The 26072-nt window shown below is 38.7% G+C and overlaps 1 protein-coding gene across 1 annotated transcript in view; it reads left to right on the top strand.

Moving 5' to 3' along the window:
• LOC139477727 (uncharacterized) overlaps positions 1-14312 on the top strand; it is a 57209-nt gene extending 42897 nt beyond the window's left edge. Inside the window, exons 4-5 of the mRNA XM_071260124.1 lie at positions 8064-8159; positions 11505-14312. Coding sequence (XP_071116225.1) covers positions 8064-8159; positions 11505-12685 — 1277 coding nt within the window. The 3' untranslated portion in view covers positions 12686-14312. The remainder of the gene's footprint in view (positions 1-8063; positions 8160-11504) is intronic.
• The last annotated feature ends 11760 nt before the right edge of the window (positions 14313-26072 follow it).

Below are 26072 nucleotides of genomic sequence, written 5' to 3'. Positions count from 1 at the left end.
AGGCAGGGACAGGTGAGTGTGTTTAGACAGTTTATGGCTGGACTAATGTTTGACTGTAATTAGACATAGGGGAAATGGTCGCTATGATTTACAATGCAAAGCTGTGGTAGCCTAATTTTTTTCCATGGTACACCATGGTAGTCATAGATATCTGTGGTTTACCATGCTGAACTATGGGAGCCTTATGATTTACCGCCTCCGTGGTCTAGTGGTACAGCGTCCGCCCGGAGAGCTGAAGGTCCAGGGTTCGATCTCCGACCGCGTCATACCAAAAGACGCTAAAAGATGGTACTTGTTGTTACCCTGTCTGGCGCTCGGCATTAAGGGGCTAAAACCAGGACTGGTCGGCTCAGAGTCAGTATACTGTGTCTGAGTGGGGTATTCATGTTAAACTGCAGCATGGTATCTCAGTGAGCTAGCACTATAAATCGGCATCCATCCGGACTAGTACAAGCAGCCACAGAAACACACACACTTACATGCACGTCGCCATATAAGTGCAATAATCTTGGACGCGACGTTAAACCCCATTTCACCTCACCTTATGATTTACCATGGCAGTCTAAGATATCCACAGTGTACCATGGCCATTTGAAACTATAAAGAATGTGCTGGTTGACCTTGGGCCTTGAACACCATGATTATTTTCTAGCGAGACAAAAAATGATCAACCATTTTGCAAAACAGAGCATGAATGGAATCATTGAAATACATCAAGTAGGCTTCCATGACATAGCTCGGTTCTGTTTACAGCCATTGCCAGCAAGATTGGAGATTAGTGAAGGGAATGTAATACATCTGTGATGTACGCTCAGTTAATTACTCTTATACTGGCCGGGCACCTGTGGTGTTACATGTGATTATATAACACTGCTGTGTGTCCAGCTTGGCAGTGGGTGAAGAGCTCTGGAATCTCTACTGACCACATGGCAACAATCTGCTGACCACATGGCAACGATCTGCTGACAGTTTTATTACAAAACAAGATCCCCCTAGAAGTTTTTTAGCCAGGAATGTCTGAGAATAGCATATTCTACAGTGCAAGTCATCAGTGTTTGGCCTCAGGATGATTTGTAACACAGATGTGGTCATTTATCTTTCAGGATTGCCATGATCGTGGGTTACACCAAAGTTGTAAATGACTAGGCATCCTTGTTCGCTTATCTCGACTTTCTATTATGATAGAATTACAATCCACCCATGGAGGAGCGGTCGGGTAGCCTAGTGGTTAAAGCGTTCGCTCATCATGCCGAAGGCCCGGGTTCGATTCCCGACATGTGTACATTGTGTGAAGCCCATTTCTGGTGTCCCCTGCCATGATATTGCAGGAATATTGCTAAAAGCGGCGTAAAACCATACTCACTCACTCACTCACTCACTCACTCACTCACTCACTCACTCACGCACTCACTACACCCATGGACTTATCATTCAGTACAGCCTTGGGGCAAGGCTACAGAAATGGCTCTGAAACATTTCCCATCCTGAATAGTGATATATATGAGTACACCCTCTGAGGGACCAGTCATTAATTAAGGGTTGGGGATGCTCTTATGTACTGGAAAAAAAGGGACCAAGTCCTTGTAGAGGCACTTTATGTTTTACTGTAAAATAATGTCCATGGTTTTCAAGACCCTCCCCAAGAGATGTTATATTTTTGGTAACCCTCCCTGATTCCCTCCGACCCACCCACCCCTGTTATAAATGACCGGTCCCTTAATGAAATTACTCTTGCCCTCAAGTAACCTTAACATTAGATGAATTACTCAGGCTAATTTCCATCCCTGCACTTCATCACATGTGTAATTCTGGGTTTAAGGGGGCGGTCGGGTAGCCTAGTGGTTAAAGCGTTCGATCGTCACGCCGAAGACCCGGGTTCAATTCCCGACATGGTTACAATGTGTGAAGCCCATTTCTGGTGTCCCCCGCCGTGGAATATTGCTAGAAGCGGCGTAAAACCATACTCACTCACTCATCGGGTTTAAGATAAAGTCATTTTGGAGGCTGCTGACTGCTTGTCATCAAAATGATACTTTCAAGTTTGGTTATGAAATGGAAGAATGTCCCACAAAAAATTCATAAAATTATGAAGAGGTCTGAATGCAGTTTGTCTTAAGCTAAATCACTGTGATTTCTGCTGTGCATGTGAGCTGTCTTTAACTTTTTAGCACCTAGATAGATCATGTTGACATTGACACATTCATTAAAATATGTTGATCCAGCAGTTTTCAAAGACACTCCATTCATGATGTAATCGTTCGCCCTGTTTGTTTCTAGGTTTGTCAGTACCATACCCGTGCTCGTGGGTTTCACCAAAGTGGTAAACGTCCATTGACCTGCATCACTTTGGGCTTTCCTCCCTCATTAAGCTGACACAATGGATATAACTGGAATACTTTTAAAAGCGGCGTTAAACCCAACTCACTCACTGATGATGTAATCACATTACATGACTAACAATGGCTTTCAAAGTTATCATGTGCAAAACGTTGATCAATCTGTATATTTCATCATGAAATCAACAACACACTGTGTAACCGGGCTACAGCGAGATTTTCATCATGCAATTGACAGGGGGAAATGTACATAGCCGCGACCTCTTTGATGTCACCCATGACCTGTTGGTGTAGATTTCATAGGCCAATGCTAAGTCTTTGAGTGGGGCTGTGTAGCTTTAGTTGGGCCTGTATGGGAGATGTGGCTTGTAGTGGACATGGATTAGATTTGCTGCACGTATGAAGGGACAATTTCAACATCCATGTAAGTCAGAACTCACATTTCATGCATGAAGTCATCTTATTATCCGTTTTAGATTTATATTTGTGTTTTTTCTTTTGTGTTAATTAGGACATAGTGTTGTTGTGTTCAACAAATGTAAATGTTAGACCGTGTGTTCCTGCAGACCTGCTACCTGCTCATGTCTTGTTCTGTAGGGGTAAAGACTTGAATAATCAGTTTTCCCACCTCTCAACAAACATTTGACTCATGAATGTTTCAGACAGAATGTTATACGTAATGGAGATCTAATGGTAATATCCTTGTGTCAGTGTTTCTATGGTACTTAACAAGTTTCATGTTCTGTGTTGAAGGATCGGGTGTAAGTATGTTTTGTAAGACTATTGAATGTGATTAGTATTAATGTAAGTGCATAATACCTTTGAATACCCTACCTCTATTACATCATAGTCATAATTCCTGCAAATGGCTGCCACGTTTGATGTTTCTTTACATGTTATTTCATGCTTGATGGAAGTGTTTAACTCTTCAGAGATTCAGGCTATACTACCAGTGTTGTTGAAGTGTTTGGATAAAATGTTACTAGTCCTGTTGAAATGTTACCAGGCGTTAATTGTTCATACATTACTAATTTAATTGAAATGTTACTTGTCACTATAAGATGTTACTGGTCTTGTCAAAACGTTACTGGTCTTGTCAAAATGTTTTCTGGTCTTGTCAAAATGTTACTAATCTTGTCAAAATGTTACTGTCTTGTCAAAATGTTAATAGGTCTTGTCAAAATGTTACTGGTCTTGTCAAAATGTTACTAGTCTTGTCAAAATGTTACTGGTCTTGTCAAAATGTTACTAGTCTTGTCAAAATGTTACTGGTCTTGTCAAAATGTTACTGGTCTTGTCAAAACGTTACTGGTCTTGTCAAAACGTTACTGGTCTTGTCAAAATGTTTTCTGGTCTTGTCAAAATGTTACTGTCTTGTCAAAATGTTACTAGGTCTTGTCAAAATGTTACTGGTCTTGTCAAAATGTTACTAGTCTTGTCAAAATGTTACCGTCTTGTCAAAATGTTACTAGTCTTGTCAAAATGTTACTAATCTTGTCAAAATGATACTAGTCTTGTCAAAATGTTACTGGTCTTGTCAAAATGTTACTAGTCTTGTCAAAATGTTATTGGTCTTGTCAAAATGTTACTAGTCTTGTCAAAATATTACTGGTCTTGTCAAAATGTCATCCCACCTTGTGTTGTTTAAACATCATGATATATATATATACTTTTTATTGTACTCTATATGCACTTACTAAGCATTCACCTGATGAAGAAGCAAGAGGTAGCTCTGAAACATACAAAGAATAAAAGAACTTGCTGTGCATAAAAAAGTATCATATATAAATTAATTTTAGTTAATTTAGAATTTTGTGTAATGGACAAACACAACTTTTTGGAAAGATGATAAATGCAACAATTTTGCACCAACTAAGAAATGCTTGTTAACCACCATTCCATACTGCATGTTAACATTCTGTCGAAGTCACAGCGAAGACATTTGAGATTCAAGAATGATTTAGAACAAATTATTCCAAGGTGTAGCCTGTCAAAATATCAGTGTACGTTACTAATGACCAACAGGTGATTGATGATACATGTATATTCATGTTAGTATTTTCATGGTCAGTGGTCATGACTGACCAATGACATTCATAAACTAATGGGCAAGTCATGAACAGAGCATGGAAGTGATGGACAGATAGCAGCTTGCAATGTCTGTAGTCAATGAACATTGTGAGGTATTTCATGATTGTTAATTTCCTTTGTTCTGTGTGACACAGCCTGTTGGTCACATGCGATTACTGGCTTGATGTTCTCTGTGATTTGGAGAATGTTTCCAGAACACCTGATTAATATGATGTGGGTCGTTGATTTGGATGACTGGTACAATTTGATGATTGGATATAACGTGATATTTACAATCGGATCCTGTTCTTGACCTTGTATGGCTGGCATGGAAACCCTGTGTGGATGGATCCCTAGTTAAATGAGGTTCCTTGCAACCTGTGATGGTCGGTAGAGGCAATGATGGATCACGTGGTCAGGCCACTTTGGGTCCTGGATGACGTTAGCCATCGTACACTGACAGTGTGGATTGTTGCTAATAATGTCACTGGATTGTTTAGTTCAAACTCGAATATTTACAGGCATCCACACCATACACCACGCCATGCCACGCCACGCCACGCCACGCCACACACCACACCATACGCCACGCCACGCCACGCCACGCCACGCCACACACCACCACACCACACCACACCACACCACACCACACCACACCATACGCCACGCCACGCCACGCCACACACCACACCACACCATCACACAACACAATACAACACACACTGTCATGGAATATGAGTTTCATTTTCTGTACAGGCTGAAGTCAAATGCCTTTCCTCTTTTGTACCAGTTATTCTTAGAAGTTATTTTACCTAAGATCTTTCCATAATGTCACATGTCAAGAATGTGTCACATGCTTGACATTTACTGATGTCAATTTCAGTACTTAGGTGTCCATTTCACCTTTAAACCTTTACAACATGTAGGTGCCACTGAACCCACTTAGTGCTCTGCCTAATGGCTATTACATCTTGCTCTGCTGTGGTCATCCTTAACCCAGATAGGGCTTTCTGTGCTACATGACCTGTCAGAAATGTTGAAGATGTCAAGAGGGGTGTCTATTTCACTTCCTGAACACAGCATCCAGTCCAGTGTGTACTCTCTCAATCTAGGTATCATTAACCACATATGTTGTAACAGAACCTTCTTTTAAACTTGAGATGGTCATGGTTGATAGTCTGAGTGAGGGAATGATGTTTTATGTCACAGTTGTCAAAATTAAAGCCAAATAACTGTGGCCTGTACAAATTCATCTGGGCCAAGCACAGAAGTGGTTTATGGCACAGCAGCATGTTTGTTTGTTTGTTTGTTGTTAAACGCAGCACTCAGCAATATTCCAGCTATATGACGGCGGTCTGTAAAATAATCGAGTCTGGACCAGACATTCAAGTGATTGACATCATGAGCACCGATCCATACAATTGGGATCGATGACATGTATCAACCAAGTCAGCAAGCCTGACCACCCGATCCCGTTATTCGCCTTTTACGACAAGCATAGTCACCTTTTACGGTAAATGTATGGGTTGCTGAAGACCTATTCTATCCCAGAATCTTCAAGGGTCTCACAGCAGCATGTGTAATTAAGGGATGGTTCTTGAGGTCTTCTGTGTTATTTCAATCTAGGGACCCCTTACTCTAGACTAAAACATTAGGGTTATGACAAGGGCTCCTTGACATTATGTGAGTAATTTTGTACTCTGCATTGATAACCACCCTGGTGTCAGAGAACAGTGGCACACATTCAGCATGGTGAGATTGTGACCATCCAATCCCTTTGTAGTCACTTTTTACTCCAAGCATGTTGTCCTGGGGACCTATCTCCCCTGGAATCCCTTAGCATTTGTCCATGTATTTGGAAGATGAGCTTTGAGGGTAGTCATTCTTGAAAACCTGACATCCATGAAAGATTGTGATATTAATAATGTTAAATGATTTAAGCTTCATATGGTGTATGTCCCTCATCCAAGACCCGGGAAGATTCCGGGGTAGAATAGGTCTTCAGCAACCCATACTTGCCGTAAAAGGCGACTATGCTTGTCGTAAAAGGCGACTAACGGGATTGGGTGGTCGGGCTTGCTGACTTGGTTGATACATGTCATCGATCCCAAATGAGTGTATCGATGCTCATGATGTCAATCACTGGATTGTCTGTCCAGACTCGATTATTTTACAGACCGCCGTCATATAGCTGGAATATTGCTGAGTGCGGCGTTAAACAACCAACCAACAAAACAAACCCCATCCAATACTTCACAATTTCAATTTAAATAAACTCCGGCATAAACTTTGTTTTGTGTGTGTTCAAATGGCTCTGCACTCTTGTACTAGCCTGCAGACAAGACAACACACAGCATATTTTACCTTCAATGAAAGGCTAGGCTAACCCTTACTTGTAAGAAAAGACAAATGACTGGCTCCAGGCCAGTGATAATTGATAGTACACAACATGGCTAGGTGACCCACAGGGCAGACTGGCATTTTATAGCTAACATGATCAAAGCTGTGACAAATCTGTGTTGAAAGAGGGCTCTTTATAACAGAAGGACGTTATGTGTTGTGTTTGAATTAAATACTGCTGTAGTCTTATGATCAAACCCAGATTGATAATGGTTTAGGTATTGAACAAATTTATGTTTTCCTATAAAATTTGTCATATGGACTCGTGACCAAATGCTTGTATTTGTCTGAGTAGAGTTTAATAGTTCATGTCATGGCAACTGTAAATGCAGGATAAGTTTACAAATGTAAAAATATTTAGATTTTACTAAAACTGGGCCAGAAAGACTAGGCACAAAGAGTTAGCAATGTACCATTGTTTTAGACCCGTGAAGATTCCGGGGTAGAATAGGTCTTCAGCAACCCATGTTGCCGTAAAAGGTGACTATGCTTGTCGTAAAAGGCGACTAACTGGATCGGGTGGTCAGGCTCGCTGACTTGGTTGATGCATGTGATCGATCCCAATTGCGTAGATCGATGCTCATGATATTAATCACTGGATTGTCTGGTTCAGACTTGATTATTTACAGACCGCCGTCATATAGCTGGAATATTGCTGAGTGTGGCGTTCAACAACAAACCAAACCAAAGCCAAAAAAACCCGTTGTTTTGAAGTGTGTTAGAAATTGTCTCTCGTCTGTTGTGAGAGGGGGTACGTGGGGTGGTCCGGTGACATAGTTGATGCATGTTATTGTAGCCTGACAGCGATGTGCATTGTTCATAACATCAACAACCGGTTTATCTCTCGCAGACTCTATTATTACAGGCGTGGTATATCATTGAATAGTGCTGAGTGTGGCGCTTTCCTTGCATCTGAAGCTGACATGCTGGGGAATCTATCTTCTCTCTCTTTCGGGGCAATGGGGGAGCCTAGTGGTTAAAGTGTTGCCTCGTCACACCCAAGACCCGGGTTCGATTCCCCACATTTTCCAATGTCCTGTGCCGTGATATTGCTGGAATATTGCAAAAAGTGGCATAAAACATCACTCACTCACGCACGCACGCACCCACGCTCACTCGCTCGCTTGCTCTAATGATATTGACATCTGAAAAGCTGCTCAAGATTTCATTCTCTTCATTTCCCAGTTTTCCTTCATGTTAGATGTAACTAGGAATGTTACAGGTGTTCTACTACTGACTGTCTTTTGTCCATTGCAGCCATGGGGCACCTCCACCTGTCGTTTGAGTACCACATCCACAAGGGCTCACTCAAGATCAGGGTGTGGCAAATCTCCGACCTGCTCCTCCCCCCACGTAAGTACATGTGAAATAACATACTCTTACAAATAGCAATTGTGGCCCATATTTTAGTAGAAATCCATAATGAGAATAGCTATCATTTGCTGAATGTCACTGCACATTATCATAAAATTATTATTTTAACGGGGATAAATTGTACACACATACAAACTTATATGTTTTCTATTGTGTAATGATCATTGAATGCAATCTTTAATCTGGGTTAGAAATTGGCACTAGTCCTGTAGTCCTTGCCAAACTGCCCAATAGTTAAGGTATCATAAGGACAAGTAGAAATATGCCATTTTCAAGTGTTTTGCTATTTGTTATCATTATAAGGACAAGTGGCCTAAAAATGTTAAAGGTGTTTAAGGATACATTAAATGTGTCCAATACGTAAACATCTGTCTTTAAAATCAGCTAGGAAAGAAAGTTACTATAGCAGACAATGAGAGATTGTTACGATCCTGTTTAGTGCTGCTATAGCATGTTAATCTTGGGAGCATCCAAATTTTGACTTTGAACCACTTTGACCCCTTGACTTTCATGCTTAATTTCCAACACTGCATTATCTGGTCACGCTGCCTACTCCCAACACAAGCAGTACGTCTGTATGAGTTACAGGACCACCCAAGGCGTGACTGCTAGGTCCTGTCTAGTGTCGTGTCCGCTGTGGTTTTACATCCTCTGACCAGATAAGTAGTTTGTCGGTCAGTCTGTCCACACTTGTGTCCAGTCAGGACTGGAGCGTCATCAGATCTGATTGATGTGGTTGCAGAACTTCAAGGAAGAGGGCCCTGTTTCCAAAATATAATCTTAGCAAAATGATATTTGAAAGCCTCTGTTTCAATGGAAGTTTCAACAGTTATAGATTGCTTAATGGAACAGGGGCCAAGACATTTCTTTGATGTCAATGAACCTGACCCATTGTTGGCTTGCCGTAAAAGCGACTATGATTGTCGCAAGAGGCGACTTACGGGAATGGGTGGTCAGGCTTCTGACTTGGTTGATGCATGTCATCGATCCCAAATGCATGGACCGATGCTCATGACATCAATCACTGGATTGTAGGTCCAGACTCTATTATGTACAGACCACCGTCATACACCTGGAAGATTGATGAGAGCAGCGTTAAACAACAAACAAACAATCCATTGTTGACTAATGGGTGTAAAGTTTCAATCTTTTGAGATGAAGGACATTGGTAGTCTGATGGAGGAGAAGATACTTTGCAGAGCTGTGTCCCTTAGCTGTATGAAATTCTTGGTCAGGCTTTGAATTCTAGGCTTGTCCTGAACAGTCGACGACGTTATATGGACGTAACATGGACGTAACATGGACGTTACATGGACGTAACATGGACGTTACATGGACGTAACATGGACGTGAGACGGGCCCCCACCTCAAGTTTATTTGTCAAAGAAATAATACAATATTATCTACAGTTTATATTGACAATAATATACTTAATAGTATCCTGACATTAAAATAATTGTAAAACAAATATATTAAATGGTCAGATTTTGAAGAAAACTGTGCTAATTTTGGACAAAATTTGTTTTTTGCCTCCTTTGGACAAAATTAGCTGGGTTTTTTACAGCGAAATTTTTGAATGTACATTTTTTTAATATTTACTTTCTTACAAAAGCTTTTGTAACGTCTTGTGTACAAGTGACGGGTAAACTGCGGAAGGTGATGCTAGGTTAATCAGCATCATACCTTTACATGTGGATTTCTACGAAGTTACTTTAGACTTCCTCTCACATGAAGCTGGAGTTGTGTGATGCTTGACACATGATTAGTATCATAGAACAGTGTTCAACCAATATGCATCTGTTATAAAGTGGTAGAACTGGAAACACAGTTTAGCGACCAGTCTCTAATTATGTACAGTTTTTGCTTTTATGCCGTCCCATATACAAAAATATGCAAAGGTAAAATACCAGGACGCAAAAATCAAATCTACATGGCGTCCCTGAAATGCCTAGAAATTCTATTTCAATCTAAATAATGTTAACTTCAAGCATAACTTATTTTGTTTGTTTTGTGTGTCACTCACGAACACAGTCCGAAAAGCCATGTGACAAGCGTGTATCCAATCATATTTCTCTTCCATGCCTGAATGTAACTGCATTGCTGATTGGTTTAGAAAACGGAAATAGAAACACAATCCAAACGCAGACCTCATAACAATAATTTGTCTATATCACTCTCAGAAATGCTATCAGAAGATGCCAAAAGTTTGAGTGAGAAGAAAATGAATACCAACATTTAATTTCTTCAAGCATGTTAATTTTTAAGCCTGATGAAATTTTGCGAATGTGTTCATGAGATTTAGTCATAACTGAAGCTGTTCGATCCAAAATTCATGTCGGTATGTATTCTTGATGAAACTTGCAAACAGAAGCCTGATAATGTCCAAGAATGTTAATAAGCGGTACCATGAATCATCCTGCAGTAATCGGTCAGTTAATGAGCTTGCTGACATTCTCAGCATAATCAGTGCTCTATAATGGCTGACATTTCTCCAGCACTGCCTGATTGAAACCAGTTAAGCCAGACTTCATTTTGGGGGTTTACAGTTTTGAAAGTGAAACATTTTGTCGGGATGTCTTGAAAAAGTAAAAATGAGATGCATTGTACAGCATATTTTTAATCATCTTAAAGTTTGATTTTGCTTGGTTGGTGATAAAATAGAATAATCTTGGCCCAGGCTTGGTTCTCCTGAGTATTAAAAAATGCTGGAAAAACATTGTATTAGTCCCATAAAAATGCTTTGGATTATTTTTATTGTCAAGGCAATCGTTACCATCGGCTGAATTAAAAAACCTTGTCATTCGGGTTTATTTTTTCTGTATTTTTAATTAGTAAGGTCAGATGTATGAACCAAGCAAACAATTGTAAGGCCTCAGTGAACTCATGTCCTATATGTTCAGTGCTGTCAGTAAAGGCTGGCCGATGGCTCTGTAGATTGTATGTAAATACCGTGTCACATATTTATCCCTAGGCTCTGTAAAACCTGAATTTTCAATCACCTGTCAATATGAAGAAATTAGACAGTTTTTACAAAGCAAGTGACTGACTTTTACCAGAAGTGGGTAGTCCAGTGGTCTAAGGTGCTGCTATTGGCTGGAAAAAGTTATGTAATGAAGCCAGAAAAGCATAAACATAAACATTTCAGGCTGTCAGCATAAACCACGAAATTCATCTTTCAACTCTGTTTTTTTCACCAAAATAATATTCTAAGAAGAGACCCCTATTTCTAATTTTGAGAGCGCCCTGGGCGCTTATTACGTCGAATACGGTATGTGATAACATCCCTAGTTATAGTAGTTTGATATTTGTTTGTATATTTTTCAGCTCATACATCAATGATCAACACTATCTTTGTTCGGAGTTACCTCATCCCAGACAAGCCCAAGAAGACCAACAGGAGGACCGAAGAGGTAAAGGTCGCTCCTAGTGAGGCCCACGTAGCAACCAACCGTTCTGCAGAGAATCCAGGAATCCAGTACGTCTTCATGCCATCCAATTTTCATTTCGCAATGCCGCTGCAATACACCGGCGTGACAAAGGAAATCATCAACGAGAGAAGTGTTCAAATCGAAGTCTGTATGACACAAAGGTACACAAAGAGGATTTTCTTGGTTGCGATGATCAACATGCCGCTCAAGATTGCTGTGAAGAAGCTTATACGAGAAAAGTTCCCATTAATTCCATGCATGAACTATACAATCCCCAACAATATGAAAGTTTACAGTGCCAGTGAACTGCAATTGGAGAGTAGTCTTGGAGTGTTTTATAGTTCGCCTATGTTGCAAGACTTTGGTAAGGGAGATTCCCTGTCTGTGCCTCAGACACCAAGATCCGCCAGTGATATTGAACTTCATGGAATTACCATTCATGAAGAGAAAGTGCCTTCAACGTCCATTAATATGCAAAACGGGTCACATGATTTTGACTTTGAACCAGAGCTAGATGAGGTCAAGGTCAAGCGAAAAATTGTACCTGATTTCAGTAGTATAGACATTCCTGCCAGTGACCAGGTGTTGCCAGGTCAATTGGAGGTGGTCAAAGTTCAAGGTCAGAAAAAGAATGGAAAGGATTGTGTGGTGAACGTGGGTTCGGGGGATCAGAGTTCAAACTCAAATCACAAACTCAAGAGAATCAAGCCACCAAAATTCAATGGTGACATGGAGATTGAGATGGAAAATGTACCGAAGTCTGTCCCCAGTCCTGTCAATTTAGAGGAAGCTGCTGCTTCTCCAGGTCCATCACGGCCAGAAACTCCAGTCTGGGATTACTACGACTTTGATGATTTTGAGCTCGGAATGGAACCAATTGCAAATGACGTTGAGAGTAACACAGAAAATGGCGGTGATGCTAAAATGGATTACAAAGGTGTTAATCTCAGTCAGTCGGCCGTTGCAGCCATGCAAGGAAAATCAACCTCAAAGGTCAAGGACGTCAACCAACCAAGGTCATATATTCCGACAATAGTTGTGGATGATATTGAGAATGAAGAAATGATTCGATTGTAGGTGATGCCTCATGGAATATATGTTTATCATCGTGAAATATATGTGGATATGATATGTTGCATTTTAGTGGATATGCAACGAGGTTCTGTGATAGCTTAGTACGAGCTCAGTTCGTTTGTGGATATTCTAGTGCCAGCTTATTCTTTTTGTGGATATATTACTAAATATTCTTTGGGAGTAACACAAGAATTTCCGTTCAGTGCCAGCCACGAAGAAGACACGGCTACTGATATTTTCAAGTTACCTGTGCATATAGTATGGATGTGGATCTATATATACAGCTATATTTACCAGCTCCTATGGATATAGATATTTATGTGGTAGTGTTATCTTCCAACCCATATATACAACAGCTACAGGAAGTGCACTTATAGAAAGTCTACAAGCAAGTGTTGTGCCTTAGCAGAGACCATTGTCTCTGTCCTTATCCAATGAATGGCTAGCTTCCAGGAACTGGCCACCAAGTGTCAGTCTTTGTCCACTGTCCTGGATGTGGGAATCTCAAAGTGTCCAGGCTGGCTGGTTGGATGTATGATGCTGCCTGTCTTCTTGTGGATTCAATTGGATGCAATCTCATTTTGTGTGCAAATTGCATCGAAGAGTGAATATACCGTATTCGACATAATAAGCACCCAGGGCGCTCTCAAAATTCAAATAGGGGGCTCTTATTAGAATGGTATTTTGGTGAAAAAAAAAGAGTTGAAAGATAAATTTCGTGGTTTATGCTGACAGCCTGAAATGTTTATGTACGGCAGATATATTTTTCCAGAATTAACTGCCCATAATTAAGGGTGCATATAACACATGAGTGAGTATTATACGCGAATAAATAAGTCTTGTGTACATTGATCACATGGAACGGGTGCTAATTGGGATTGTTCACTAGCCAATATCTTAGCAAATGTTGCCGTGGGCGCTTAGTAGAGCGGGGCGCTTATTAAGTCGAATACGGTAGTTACATTTTTTACTCTTGGCTGTTCTACAACGAAACCCTAATTATCGTGTTCAAACTTATGGTATTAAGTCAAAGGGGTTCTGACCATAGCCCTGGGTGCCATTGTACAAAACAACCTTAGCGCTACAACTGTCGTAAGTCTATGTTAAGGTATGGGAGTTACGATCACCTTAGCGCTAAGATTGCTTTGTACAACGGCACCCTGTTCCACAAAGCGATCTTAGTGCTGCGACTGATGTAGAGCTGAAGTCTTAGAAGGTGTAGAAGTTGGAGTATCATGAATACATGACACTGTTATGGATAACAACTTCTTTATTCTTTGAAATGGCGTTTTTGGGTACACCTTCATCAGGTGAATACTTAGTGAAGATATCAATAGTATTGAGTTAAATTTTATGTTAAAGTATGGGAGTTACAATGATCTTTGCATGAAGATTGCTTCACGGAACAGTTCCCAGGTCAGCATCCTGAATTTAAAACTTGGATATTGAGGAGTTGTTCTGTTGTCAAAGCCTCAAGGAATACATTGGGAACACTGATGATTTTTCAGGCTTTTTGATAAAACTGTGACTTACCTGTTTAGAAATGAAACATTTGTGTTGGGCAGAGTGTTATAGTATATTTAACTTGTAATGGCATAGAATTTTCATCACCAATCTCAAGTAAATAACCTAATAAAAAGTAGTACATCTTTTGAAATTCGTTTAAACAAATAAAAAAAAAAGGGTGATCTATCAGTAGCCACAGCATTTGGACACTGTAAATCAGGACATACACTAAAACATGTTCAGTGCCTTATCCAGACTTATATCATCCGACTTGGGTTTCGATTTCGAGATTGTGACGTTGTAAGGTAACTCCATTCCAGTAATGCAGTAAATAGATACCAAAATGGATTTTGTACAGGATAAACACCTGTTTAGAATAAACACCTATACATCTTTTCACCGAGAGCTTTAAACGGCCAAGGATGACCAAGTGTTATTAGAATATGCCTGAATGGATACCTCCTTTGAGTACTATTGTCCTGTGTGGCAAATGACAGTGCAGAGTTATATCTGGTGTATAACAAGGACTTGTTCCTATGGTTACAGTGAAGAGGTTCGGCGTTACATATTGTTGGTTAAAGAAGTTGTTGTGTTAGGGCCTTGTTGTTAAATGGCTTTTAATACAGTATAATGCAGTTAGTCAACTGATCCAATGTGTTTAAAGTTGTTACGAAAATAGTAGCAGGAAGACATGCCGTTGAAAGTTAATCTTACATTTTATGAATGCTTATGAATATTTATGTGGAGACTGAATGTTTAACAAATTAATGCCGGAGCCAGCTGGTCTTTCACAACACGTTGTCATGTATATGTGTACAATGTGCCAGTCTCATGATTGTGTGCCTGTTTTACACTGGTTTACAAGGATCAGATACCTTGGAACTTAACCACCTGATTGAAATCCCTGCCGGTAAATTGTTTTCAGGCAAAGACCATCACCCTTCAGATTGCTTCTGGATGGGGAAGGGTATTGGATGTGTAAAGTGTTTCACATTTTTTTACAATGCACAAGACCATATTGCAATACGTATCACAATATATTGTATAATTCAACATTTTGAATTCAGAAGCAATTTGAAACGTCAGTGCAGGAATTGAAGTTCACAAATAGAACAAAACAAGTTGCTAGAACAGCATAATGTTTACTCATTCAATAAATACGCGTGAAGATTCCGGGGAAGATTAGGTATTCAGCAACCCATGCTTGCTGTAAAAGGTAACTATGCTTGTCGTAAAAGGCAACTAATCGGATCGGGTGGTCAGGCTCGCTGACTTGGTTGATGCATGCCATCGAATCCAGTTGCATGGATCGATGCTCATGATATCAATCACTGGATTGTCTGGTCCAGACTCGATTATTTACAGACCGCCGTCATATAGCTGGAATATTGCTGAGTGCGGCAAAAAACAACAAACAAACAAACGAAGAATAAATAAATACGCAAAGATGCACGCTCTCGGACAGTGATGACTTGATGTTAATCACTGCCACAGAAGAACTCCAAGAAGCGAACTTACATTATGTAATTATGGAAACATTTCAAAGGTATTTGGCAAGTGTATAACATTAGACTCATGATAAAAATCACTATTTGAAATCACCTGCAAAAACCGAACAAAATATTGTGATACGTATCATGGTGAAAATAAACCTCAATTTACCGATATACCGGTAATACTTCACACCCTTACTACTGGAGAACTTGTAGAGCAGTTGACCTGTTGTTCAAAGTGTCTGCGACCCTAAGTTCACCTGATTGAGTGGGCACTGACACATTATAAGGAGCCTCTCCTTCATTATCCTTTTTTCATGGATTTCCTCATTTAAGCATCCTCCATAATCCAATGTATACTACCCAAAAGACAGATTAACTATAGTAATATGAAGGAATCGGGTGTTCTTTAACTTCTTTTTAGTTGTATATCATCTTCCCGAGGCAAAGGAGTTAACTGACCATAAAAGTCCAGTTTCCACCCTTGCTGAACTAGGCTGGCATTATGGAGTTATATTTTGGCCGGACTAACGAATCTATGCATAGTCCAATCAAGATTGCGTTACTAAATCGACATCCTGTTCGTAAACTGTCATACAGATTTCGGTTGGGTGCAGGATTTGCAAAGCACTTCTACCGCCAGCTCGCCGTCAAAAGATATTTTCAAAATCATTTCATGTTTTACATCAAAATGCTCACGTGATTTGATGCATTTCGTGAAGTAAGACCCGTTTTATTACAATATACATTTTGATTTTCTATCGGATCATCTTGGCTGGGTGCTGCCATTTTGTTTGAAGCAAATGTAAGTGATACGAGAGGTGGAATCTGATTGGTCAATAGGAGGGACATAGAAGGGACATAACTCATAATAGCCACTGGTGGCGCTACGATCAAGCCCAGAAATTTCAGCCTAGTTCGGCAAGGGTAGAAACTGGACTTTTTTACAGTTAACGCCCTTGCCAATGCCACGGGAAGATGGTTGTATATATGTTAAGTACTATATTTATATATGAATGAAGAGTTTATACGTCTTTATCTCAAATTTATTGTATTGTATACATCTTTGATCACTTCCTACTCTTCCTACTGATACTAATGTTGAATTGTATGGAAGCACCCTCAACAACGTGTTGATACGTCTACAGTTCTGATGATATGACCTTGATAAATGTTTTTTTTGGTGAAGAGATGATCTTGATTAAGCATTCATATTTTGTTTGACCAAATTGATATTATTAATATATAAAAATGCATTCCTTTATGTCTTCATCATCACCAGATACAGTGTTTCAAACCATGTGTTTGCTTTCGATCAAGTTAGTATGGAAGCATAGAGAAACTGTCAGTTCCTGATCCTACTAATGTTACTGGGTACTGCAATCGACTCTGGTTCGATTTGCCACAGAGGTACAACTTGTGAGGTTCATACTAGGTGCCCCCTGATGTAATATGGCTTTTACAGACTAAAACTGCTTCATTGTACAGCTTTTCTACTTGTGACTTAAACAATTACCGAATTTGCTGAAGTAAGCACCCTGCCAATTATTTTGCCAGAGACAAATGGTAATATTTTATCAACATTTGACAGCACATTCTTTTATATGATTACCAAATTTGAAACATATCTTCAGGAGGTTTTGCATGATAATAAGTCAATGTTCTAGAAATTGAACAGATCTGAAGGTCTTCCTACTCTAACCCCTCACAAACTGTTAGATGCAGCTAAAACATTTATATATTCTCTTGTGTATCTTATAGATCTATTTTACAGAAAACAGCAAAGCAGAAGTGGTATATTATTGCCCAGCTACTATTATAAAAAATGTTTCAGTTTCATTGACTGTGGAACCAAGTTTGATAAAATCATCTTAAAAAGAAATTAACTTGTTGTAAATTATTTGAATGACAATCCCCATTTATCAATTTTCTAAGCACCCAGGGTACTTTTTACGGTGGATGTGGTAGTCATTGTTGACTTAAGGTCTGAAACACAGAAATAGGTTGACTTTTAAGTGAATAATTTAAGGAATTCAGGATGTGGTTTTAGGAATGTCAATTTACATAAGGCCTGTGTATTGACCTGGATTTTGTATTGCAATATATTGCCATACTTAAACCTGTATTGCGATACGTATTGCAATATACCGTATTCGACGTAATTAGCGCCCAGGGTGCTCTCAAAATTAGATATAGGGGACTCTCATTAGAATAAAATTTTGGTGATAGTCACGATGTGTACACGCTAATTGATAAAAATATTGTCAGAGGCAAGTTGTATCAGAAAGATACTATTTTCCATCTCCATATTGATTGGGGAAAATATAAATTGCTACATTTACAAACATATCACAATACGTATTGCTGAAGATTTGCACCACAATATACCGATGTACCGGTAATACCCCACACCCTCAGTTTACATAAAGGCTAGGTGTTTTCATGAAAGAGAAGGGCGGTCAGGTAGCCTAGTGGTTAAAGCATTCACCCTACACGCCGAAAACCCAGGTTCGATTCCCGACATGGGTACAATGTGTGAAGCCCATTTCTGGTGTCCCCGCCGTAATATTGCTGGAATATTGCTAAAAGCGGTGAAAACCATACTCACTCACTCACTCACTCATGAAAGAGCCTGTTTGAATTGAAATTAAACAATACTATCAACATGAAGGTGTTTGGAAATAAGAATAGTTTCAAACACAATATTTTGTTGGGGTGTTAGAACAATATGGGGCAGGTCATTCTGTGAAAGAAACTAATCTCCCAATAGAAGGGAGCAAGAATCCAGGTCGACTCCCTAGCCTTGCTGGCCAACCACCAACATGAAACCGAATCTCTCAGGTCATACCTCAAAGGCGATGTATAATCTCACAGAGGAGAGTCATGTATTTGTAATGCTAATATCAGGTAGGAAAGATGAAAGATAGTGGCAGTGGCGTTTGATAAAATATAACCTGACAAACAGGTCTCACACAAGCAGTGAACATGTCGTTACAACGGATGCCGGAAGGCTAACCTCTTGTGTGAGATGTTTTAATTACCGTATACGACATAATAAGCGCCCTGCTCTAATAAGCGCCCATGGCGATATTTACTAATATATTTGCCGGTGAACAATCCCAATTATTAGCACCCCTTCCGATTGATCAATGTACAAAAGACTTATTTATTTGCGTATAATACGCAATTAAAGTCTGGAAACATCTATCTGTCGTATATAAACATTTCAGGCTGTCAGCATAAACCACGAAATTTATCTTTCAAGGCTTGTTTCCCCCCCCCCCCCTCCCATTTCTAATTTTGAGAGCACCCTGGGCGCTTATTACGACGAATACGGTAATTCATCTATCGAAAGTGAAATTTGTATTATGGCTTTTTGAGTATATGTTCTTTGCCGGATATTTCACTGTATTTAATAAATCTTGAAATGAACTCACAATCACCGACAACATGTTCTCATATTCCAGATATATTTATTTCTTATTTCGGCCAGATCAGTTTTACAGATTTGTCCCCCAAAAATATTTAAGGGTAGTAGAGGTGAGAATGAATATAAGAATAAGACTTTTAAGTGAATGAGTGAGTGAAGTTAGTTTTACGCTGCTTTTAGCAATATTCCAGCAATATCAAGGCGGGGGAAACCAGAAATGGGCTTCACACATTGTACCCATGTCGGGAATCGAACCCGGGTCCTTGGCGTGATGAGCAAACGCCTTAACCACTAGGCTACCTGACCGCCCCCACTCTCTTTTGAAGTTTGGGTTAAATTAGGGAAATACAGTATCAAGGTGAAGTCTTGGCCGAAGCAGGGAAGAGAACACAAAAGTCAAAATTTCAATGAAATATGAATATTTCCCATTACAGATTTGGGAGGCTTAAAAGTAATTAAATTGTTCTGGCCTGACTTTAAATCCCCCAGTAAACTGACATTCAAATAAACATGCTGTATATTGTTGACCTTTTCACATATTGCCACATTTAAAACCAGAAATGGCTTGATATGGTGTTATCTAGAAAATGTCATTAAAACATTTAACGCTTTGTCGTTTACCTTGGTAAACATAGCACGTCCACAGAATACTGTGAATCTATTGAAATGATTGAACGAAAATAACGGGACATTGCCCTGATCAATAAATCCAACGACAATGCAAAGGATTTTCTGTTTCTCATCGTTATGATTGTTTACAGTGTATACGTTATTTAGCAATTTCTCTGAAAATTAAGATGTTGTACTCCATTATTTCATACACTATCCTGCTGGAATCTCAAAACCCATCTGAAAAACTGCATTTTGAGTCCCCTTTAATTTGTCAGGAATATATATTTCCAGTTTAACTAAACCTTGGTTCATTGTCATGCTGTATTGTGTATAGAAAGATCACACCCAGAATGCTGCGTACACTTCTGAAATTCAATTTTATGTTTTTATAGATCTTGTAATAGGTGAATCATATGAATGAAAGCATGACGGTTTCAAACACATAACTTCTAAACATACATCTTTTGTAACAGGGGTTGTGTGCTATCTATATTAAGAAACTTGCATGGCAACTATTTACAACCCAAGGAAATCGTACAATTCAGTGAAATACAGAGGTGTATTACGTTCTGTTGTAAGAATCTCATACATGTTTCATATGTACTGTACTAAATCAGGTCAACAATGGCTTGCATGAAGGGTTATGGCCCAGTCATTTATACAAGGCAGCTGGGCTGATCTGAACTAGGGGAGATAACCCATTCACACACAAAAAATTATCATGTTTTTGTTATATATAATAAATATTTAAAAAGTGCTTTTTCCAGAAAAACAGGTGTGTCGGCGTCAAGAAATGGGCAGCTTTTTAGTAAAAACTTAAAAAGAAACTTTATATACCAGAACATGCATATTCATTCTAAAAGGTTTCTTAAGAATATTCCAATGAAACACAGTTTCTTGGCACTGCTGCAGACCAGTAAAGTAAGGTTAGGTATTTTCCCACCCCGATTTGATACCTGAAGAAAGTAAAAGCCGTCTTTATTTGGCATAACACCAAAACCAATTACTGGCAAATCCTTCAGCATTGTTATCCATCACTCTTCATGTTATCAATTTCAAGACAAAATCCTCAAATGGATTTGTAATCCCTGCTGATGCTTCTTTCCAGTAACTGGATTCCTGCTAAATTCCGGCACTGTGGTACTTTGACATTCTGCCATGAAGCCCGAGAAAACAAACATGTGTTGGAAGCTGATTGTTCATTTGTATTTGGATGCTGGACAAATTAGCGTGTAACCAGAAAGATCTGTTGGTGATCGGATTCTGCAACTGATAGCATTCCCGGGATTTCATGACTTACATCACTGTGTCAACTGGTTGGAATTGTTTCTTGGATACCATTTTATTGATTTGTTTCTCAGTATTGCTTGATAAGAAAGAATTGAGAGTTGTATTTGGGGAAAAGGGTTTCCAATATCTTTACTGCATTTACAAAGATGTTTAATTATCTAATTTGTACATATGTACTAGTAAATGTGTATTTGTTACCAATGATAGTTTTATATAACCTGATAACTAGTTGTTACTGTGAGTTAGTTTTAGGCTAGGAAATTGATAATTTTAACATCTTTGAACCTGAAATACCTGTATGCAATCTCCGATAATTTAAAAAAAATATGTCCTCACAGATTTCCAGAAATACTTGTCAGTTCCTAAATTCTTGCTGTTTATTAACAGAGAATCTGTTGTCCACAATGGCTACTGATTGTGGATTATCCAATAGTACATGTAGTTACAAGAGTGATCACCAGGGAAAACCCAACTCACAGATGTCACAGGCTGATTGTGCTCCATCCTCCTCGATGATTGCAACCAGCTTTTGGACCACAGGACAGACTATTGCTGAAACATAATTTCCTGATGTTAAACCCTGATCACTCATCTTAGCAAGTTATTGTCTGGCGAACACAGCACTCAATAATGACCTTTAAAGGTGTATGGTGAAGTAGCTTTGGCCATATTTTAAACTTTGGCATTAAAGGTGGTCATTAATAGCTACTCATAGGAATCCAGACTTAAACTGTCACAAGACATATGTATTTCTCTGTTAAATATGGTATGGATAAGTGTAAAAACAAGTGCAACGGATAAGATTATTTATCTAACAAAGATTACTGTCTTCTGCACTACTAGTCAAATGACAAGGACAGCAGCATAATGTCCCTTCAAAGGCCAGATAGACAGGGAGGTAATTACAGTTTGATAAAATTATGAAAATGTCCTTTTGCCATTAATTTTTGTGTCCTGCAAAATCCCAGCAAAGTTTGCAGTACCGTATGTATACCGTATTTGACGTAATAAGTACCAAGGGCACTCTCAAAAATAGAAATAGGGGGCTCTTATTAGAATATAATTTTGGTGGAAAAAAACAGTTGAAAGATCGTAAATTTTATGGTTTATGCCGACAGCCTGAAATGATACATACGAGTGCGTATTATACACGAATAAATGTCTTGTGTGCATTGATCTATAGAAAGGGGAGCTAATTGGGATTGTTCACTCGCAAATATATTGGCAAATATCGCCATGGGCGCTTATTACGTCGAATATGGTAATCATATTTCTACACCATCATTTTACAGTCATTGAAATATTGCCGATCCACCAAAGTTAAATGTACCAGAACCTTCTCGCTTTATGAATTTTGTATCAATTATTCGAAAGAATATTATGTTTCATTGGAAATAGATGTGAATTTCTCTTGTACACAATCCTAATCAAATCTTAAGAACATGTTGAGTTTCATACATCTATTTTTGTATTTAAACCTTGCTAACATGCTCTATGCATTTGATTGGATTTCATTAGAAGTCCTTGAGACAAGTCCTTATGGTTTAAAGTGTATAAATGTTAATAGTGTACAGTTCAGTATGTTTATGGTTACATATATGCTGTTATAGATACTCTTATAAGCAAGCAGGTTCTTGCTGAATAGTTTTCTACTGAAGACAATGGAATTTCTTCCTAGGATCACTATGTTACTTACCGTAAATAAATCATCACATATTGCTCCTGTGTTGGATTTTCATTGTGACTATTATTGCATGCATGTGTGGTACCCTACTGCTAATACAGTAGTCAATTGTGTGAGAAGTGGGTGGTGTGGCGAGTGTGGGGATGTTATATTTTACTTTGAACTGTTCGAGTCATCAGGGGAATTTTATGCTAACCGTATTCGACGTAATAAGCATTCCGCTCTAATATGGCCCACGGCTATTTGCTAATATATTGGCTAGTGAACAGTCCCAATTAGCACCCCTTCCGATTGATCAATGTACACAAGATTTATTTATTCGCGTATGATACACACTTGTGTGTTATATGCACCCTTAATTGTAGGCAATTAAATTATGGAAAGATAGATCTGTCGTATATAAATATTTCAACCTGTCAGCATAAACCACGAAATTTATCTTTCAATTCTTTTCACCAAAATAATATTCTAATAAGAGCCCCCTATTTCTAATTTTGAGATCGCCCAGGGCGCTTATTATGTCAAACACGGTAATTTGGATACTTGGGACTCCCAAATGAGTTTGTGACAACAAGGAAGTTGTCACAGCCAAGTTGTCCCCGCAAGCTCCGACGTTCATACAGTTTGGCTCTCACTCTTTGAAGGTTCATACTCCAATGAACTCGCACAAAGTGAAGGTCAATTCTTAAAAAGAGTTATTTAGGTTGGATGTGTAAGCACAACATTGAGTCGTATCTAATCATGGTTATAAATATAGTTTGTCATATTGTCTAAATACTTTCACCCCTTATTTTCCTGAAAATATACAATGTACTCGACAATTTGCTAATATCTTTAAACTGAAATCAATAATTTACCAATAGATTCCAAATGCCTTCCTGCGGACTGACTGAAGGTATTTTATAGGAGCTTCAGGCAATATTGTCAGGGTTATTATCAACAGAAAGTGCCACTAGTCTGTCAAACAGACCTGATAAAAATATATTCAATACAGCCCATGCAAGTCTATAATGTTTCGCAAGTCCAGGTTACTGCAGTAATGAAAATGAAGAGAGTATCTGGGCTCCTTTTTTTTCTATTTTTATTAGGATAATTTAACAACTGTTTTTTGTTCATTTTAAAGACTAGATGTCAGTCTGTGTTGGTTCAATTATACATAATTTTCACAGAAGTGTGAATGAAAACAATATGAAGCAACCTACAAATGATCATGTTAAGTGTTAGCTGATTTGAAACATCAAACCCAATCCTCTACACAAACCCTGCACTGACTTTTCTTTGAAGAAAGTCAACTTTTTCCAGGCTTATGCATTATCGCCATCTCAATAACACCCATGTAAAAATTCTTCTCAAAACCTTTGTCATAATTATTGTTGAATTTTCAAATACCAAACCCAATAACAAAAAACATGCATGAGCACAAACATCATCAACTTGCATGTTAATCATTCACCACTTTTACTGATATTTCGGGGGCATGGGTGGCCCAGTCGTCTAAGGCACCGCGATTCGCTGTGCAGAGTTGCGTCCCTTTGGGCACGTCAGAAACCTATGATTTTGGGTTCGAATCCTGGTTTGCCCCTATTATGTTTCAAGGTTTGTCAACACCATACCCGTGCTCGTGGGTTTCATTCACTATTCATCTTCCCTCATGGAGATTGTTGGTTAATCATGTTAATATTATTCCCCAACAACCTATGCTGGTCGGAAGAGGCAACTAATGGATCAGGCGGACATGTTTGTTGACTTGGCTGATTGCGTGTCATTGTACCCCTGCAGACTGGAACGTTGCTTACAATATCAATCACTGGATTATCTGGTCCATACTCGATTATTTACAGGCTGCAGTTGGAATATTGCTGAGTGCATCTTTAAGCAGCAAGGACCCACAAATGCACGAGTTTATCTACTGAGAGGAAGTGCTTCATGAATGTGACTTCCTTTTAAAAGTTGATAAGCATGATGTTCTTTGTTTCCGTGGCATTGACCAGCGGTAGAAACTAACAGTTTTAGTCCTGTCCTTATGATGATAACATATAAGGGGTAAACGTCTGAGACCTGCATCACTTCAGGCTTTACTCCCACATTAAGCTGACTCGCTGCGATATAACTGGAATACTGTTATGTTAAAGCGGCATTAAACCCAACTCACTCACTCACTGACTGATATTTCAGACACCACGTCACAACAAAACATTCCAGTTATATTGTGTCTGGATTCGACAGCATAGTAAGATATAATGAGCAATGATCCACACTGTTGGAGTACGAGGACACACAATCAACCAAGTCTGACCATCCGTTACATAAGGTCACCTCTAAAGTCAAAGGTGAACACAGAATTAGGACCAAGGCTAAAACAGAACCCCAACAATAAAATGTGACCAATGACTGTTTTTTACTTTTATGCCACACCAGCAATATTGCATCTATTAGGGGCAATGTCTAAACGTTGGCTTTAACACTTTTATAAATATCACAAAACAATATAAACTGGGCAAAAAATTTATTTCCCTTTGATAAAATATAAATACGGTTGTATCATAAAATAAATCAACTATTCGGCAGTAATTGCCTGAGATCCAAGTAATGCACATTCTTTCTTGACTATATATGTAATAATAATCATTAGGGATGTCACTGACTGGAAATTTGGCAGTAATTGCCTGAGATCAAGTATGGCACATTCTTTCTTGACTATATATGTAATAATAATCATTAGGGATGTCACTGACTGGAAATTTGGCAGTAATTGCCTGAGATCAAGTAATGCACATTCTTTCTTGACTATATATGTAATAATAATCATTAGGGATGTCATTTTCTGGAAATTTTGCATAGGTATATATCGAATCAAAGTATCACATTACATTGATTAATCACAAAATAAGATATTCTGTATGTGTAAAATAACAATTTACTATCAAGACTTGCAAAGAAACAACTTGCTAAATATGAACTCACCTGTCTATCTTAACAAATGTCAACATTTATTTTGCAATGAATTATTAATTTAGTGTTGATATTAATACATTTGTATTAATTATTGCTACATTGACATCATGATATTCAGGGACACCCCAACAATCAATCTTCTGTCTGCACAAAAACTTAAGTAAATTCTACAGATAACCTTATATTCAAAGATAACACAGATGTTTATTTCCTGATTAAATCACTTTGCAAAAAAAAATTTGAAATTCCCATCAGTAGTACTCTCCAACTAATAACATTATCAACAAAATATTTTTTTTTTATTGTGAAAGACACAACCATGTGTAAAGATGGCATGAACAGGAAAGCTGTCAAGTAGATACAGTCGGTTTCAATCTCATTAAAATCAGACCTCAGTTTTCGCTACCGCTAAACAGAGAT

This window comes from Haliotis cracherodii, unplaced genomic scaffold (assembly GCF_022045235.1).
Source record: "Haliotis cracherodii isolate W230 unplaced genomic scaffold, xgHalCrac1.p SCAF_35, whole genome shotgun sequence".
Classification (NCBI taxonomy): domain Eukaryota; kingdom Metazoa; phylum Mollusca; class Gastropoda; order Lepetellida; family Haliotidae; genus Haliotis; species Haliotis cracherodii.
This window is presented reverse-complemented; position numbering and strand designations above follow the sequence as displayed.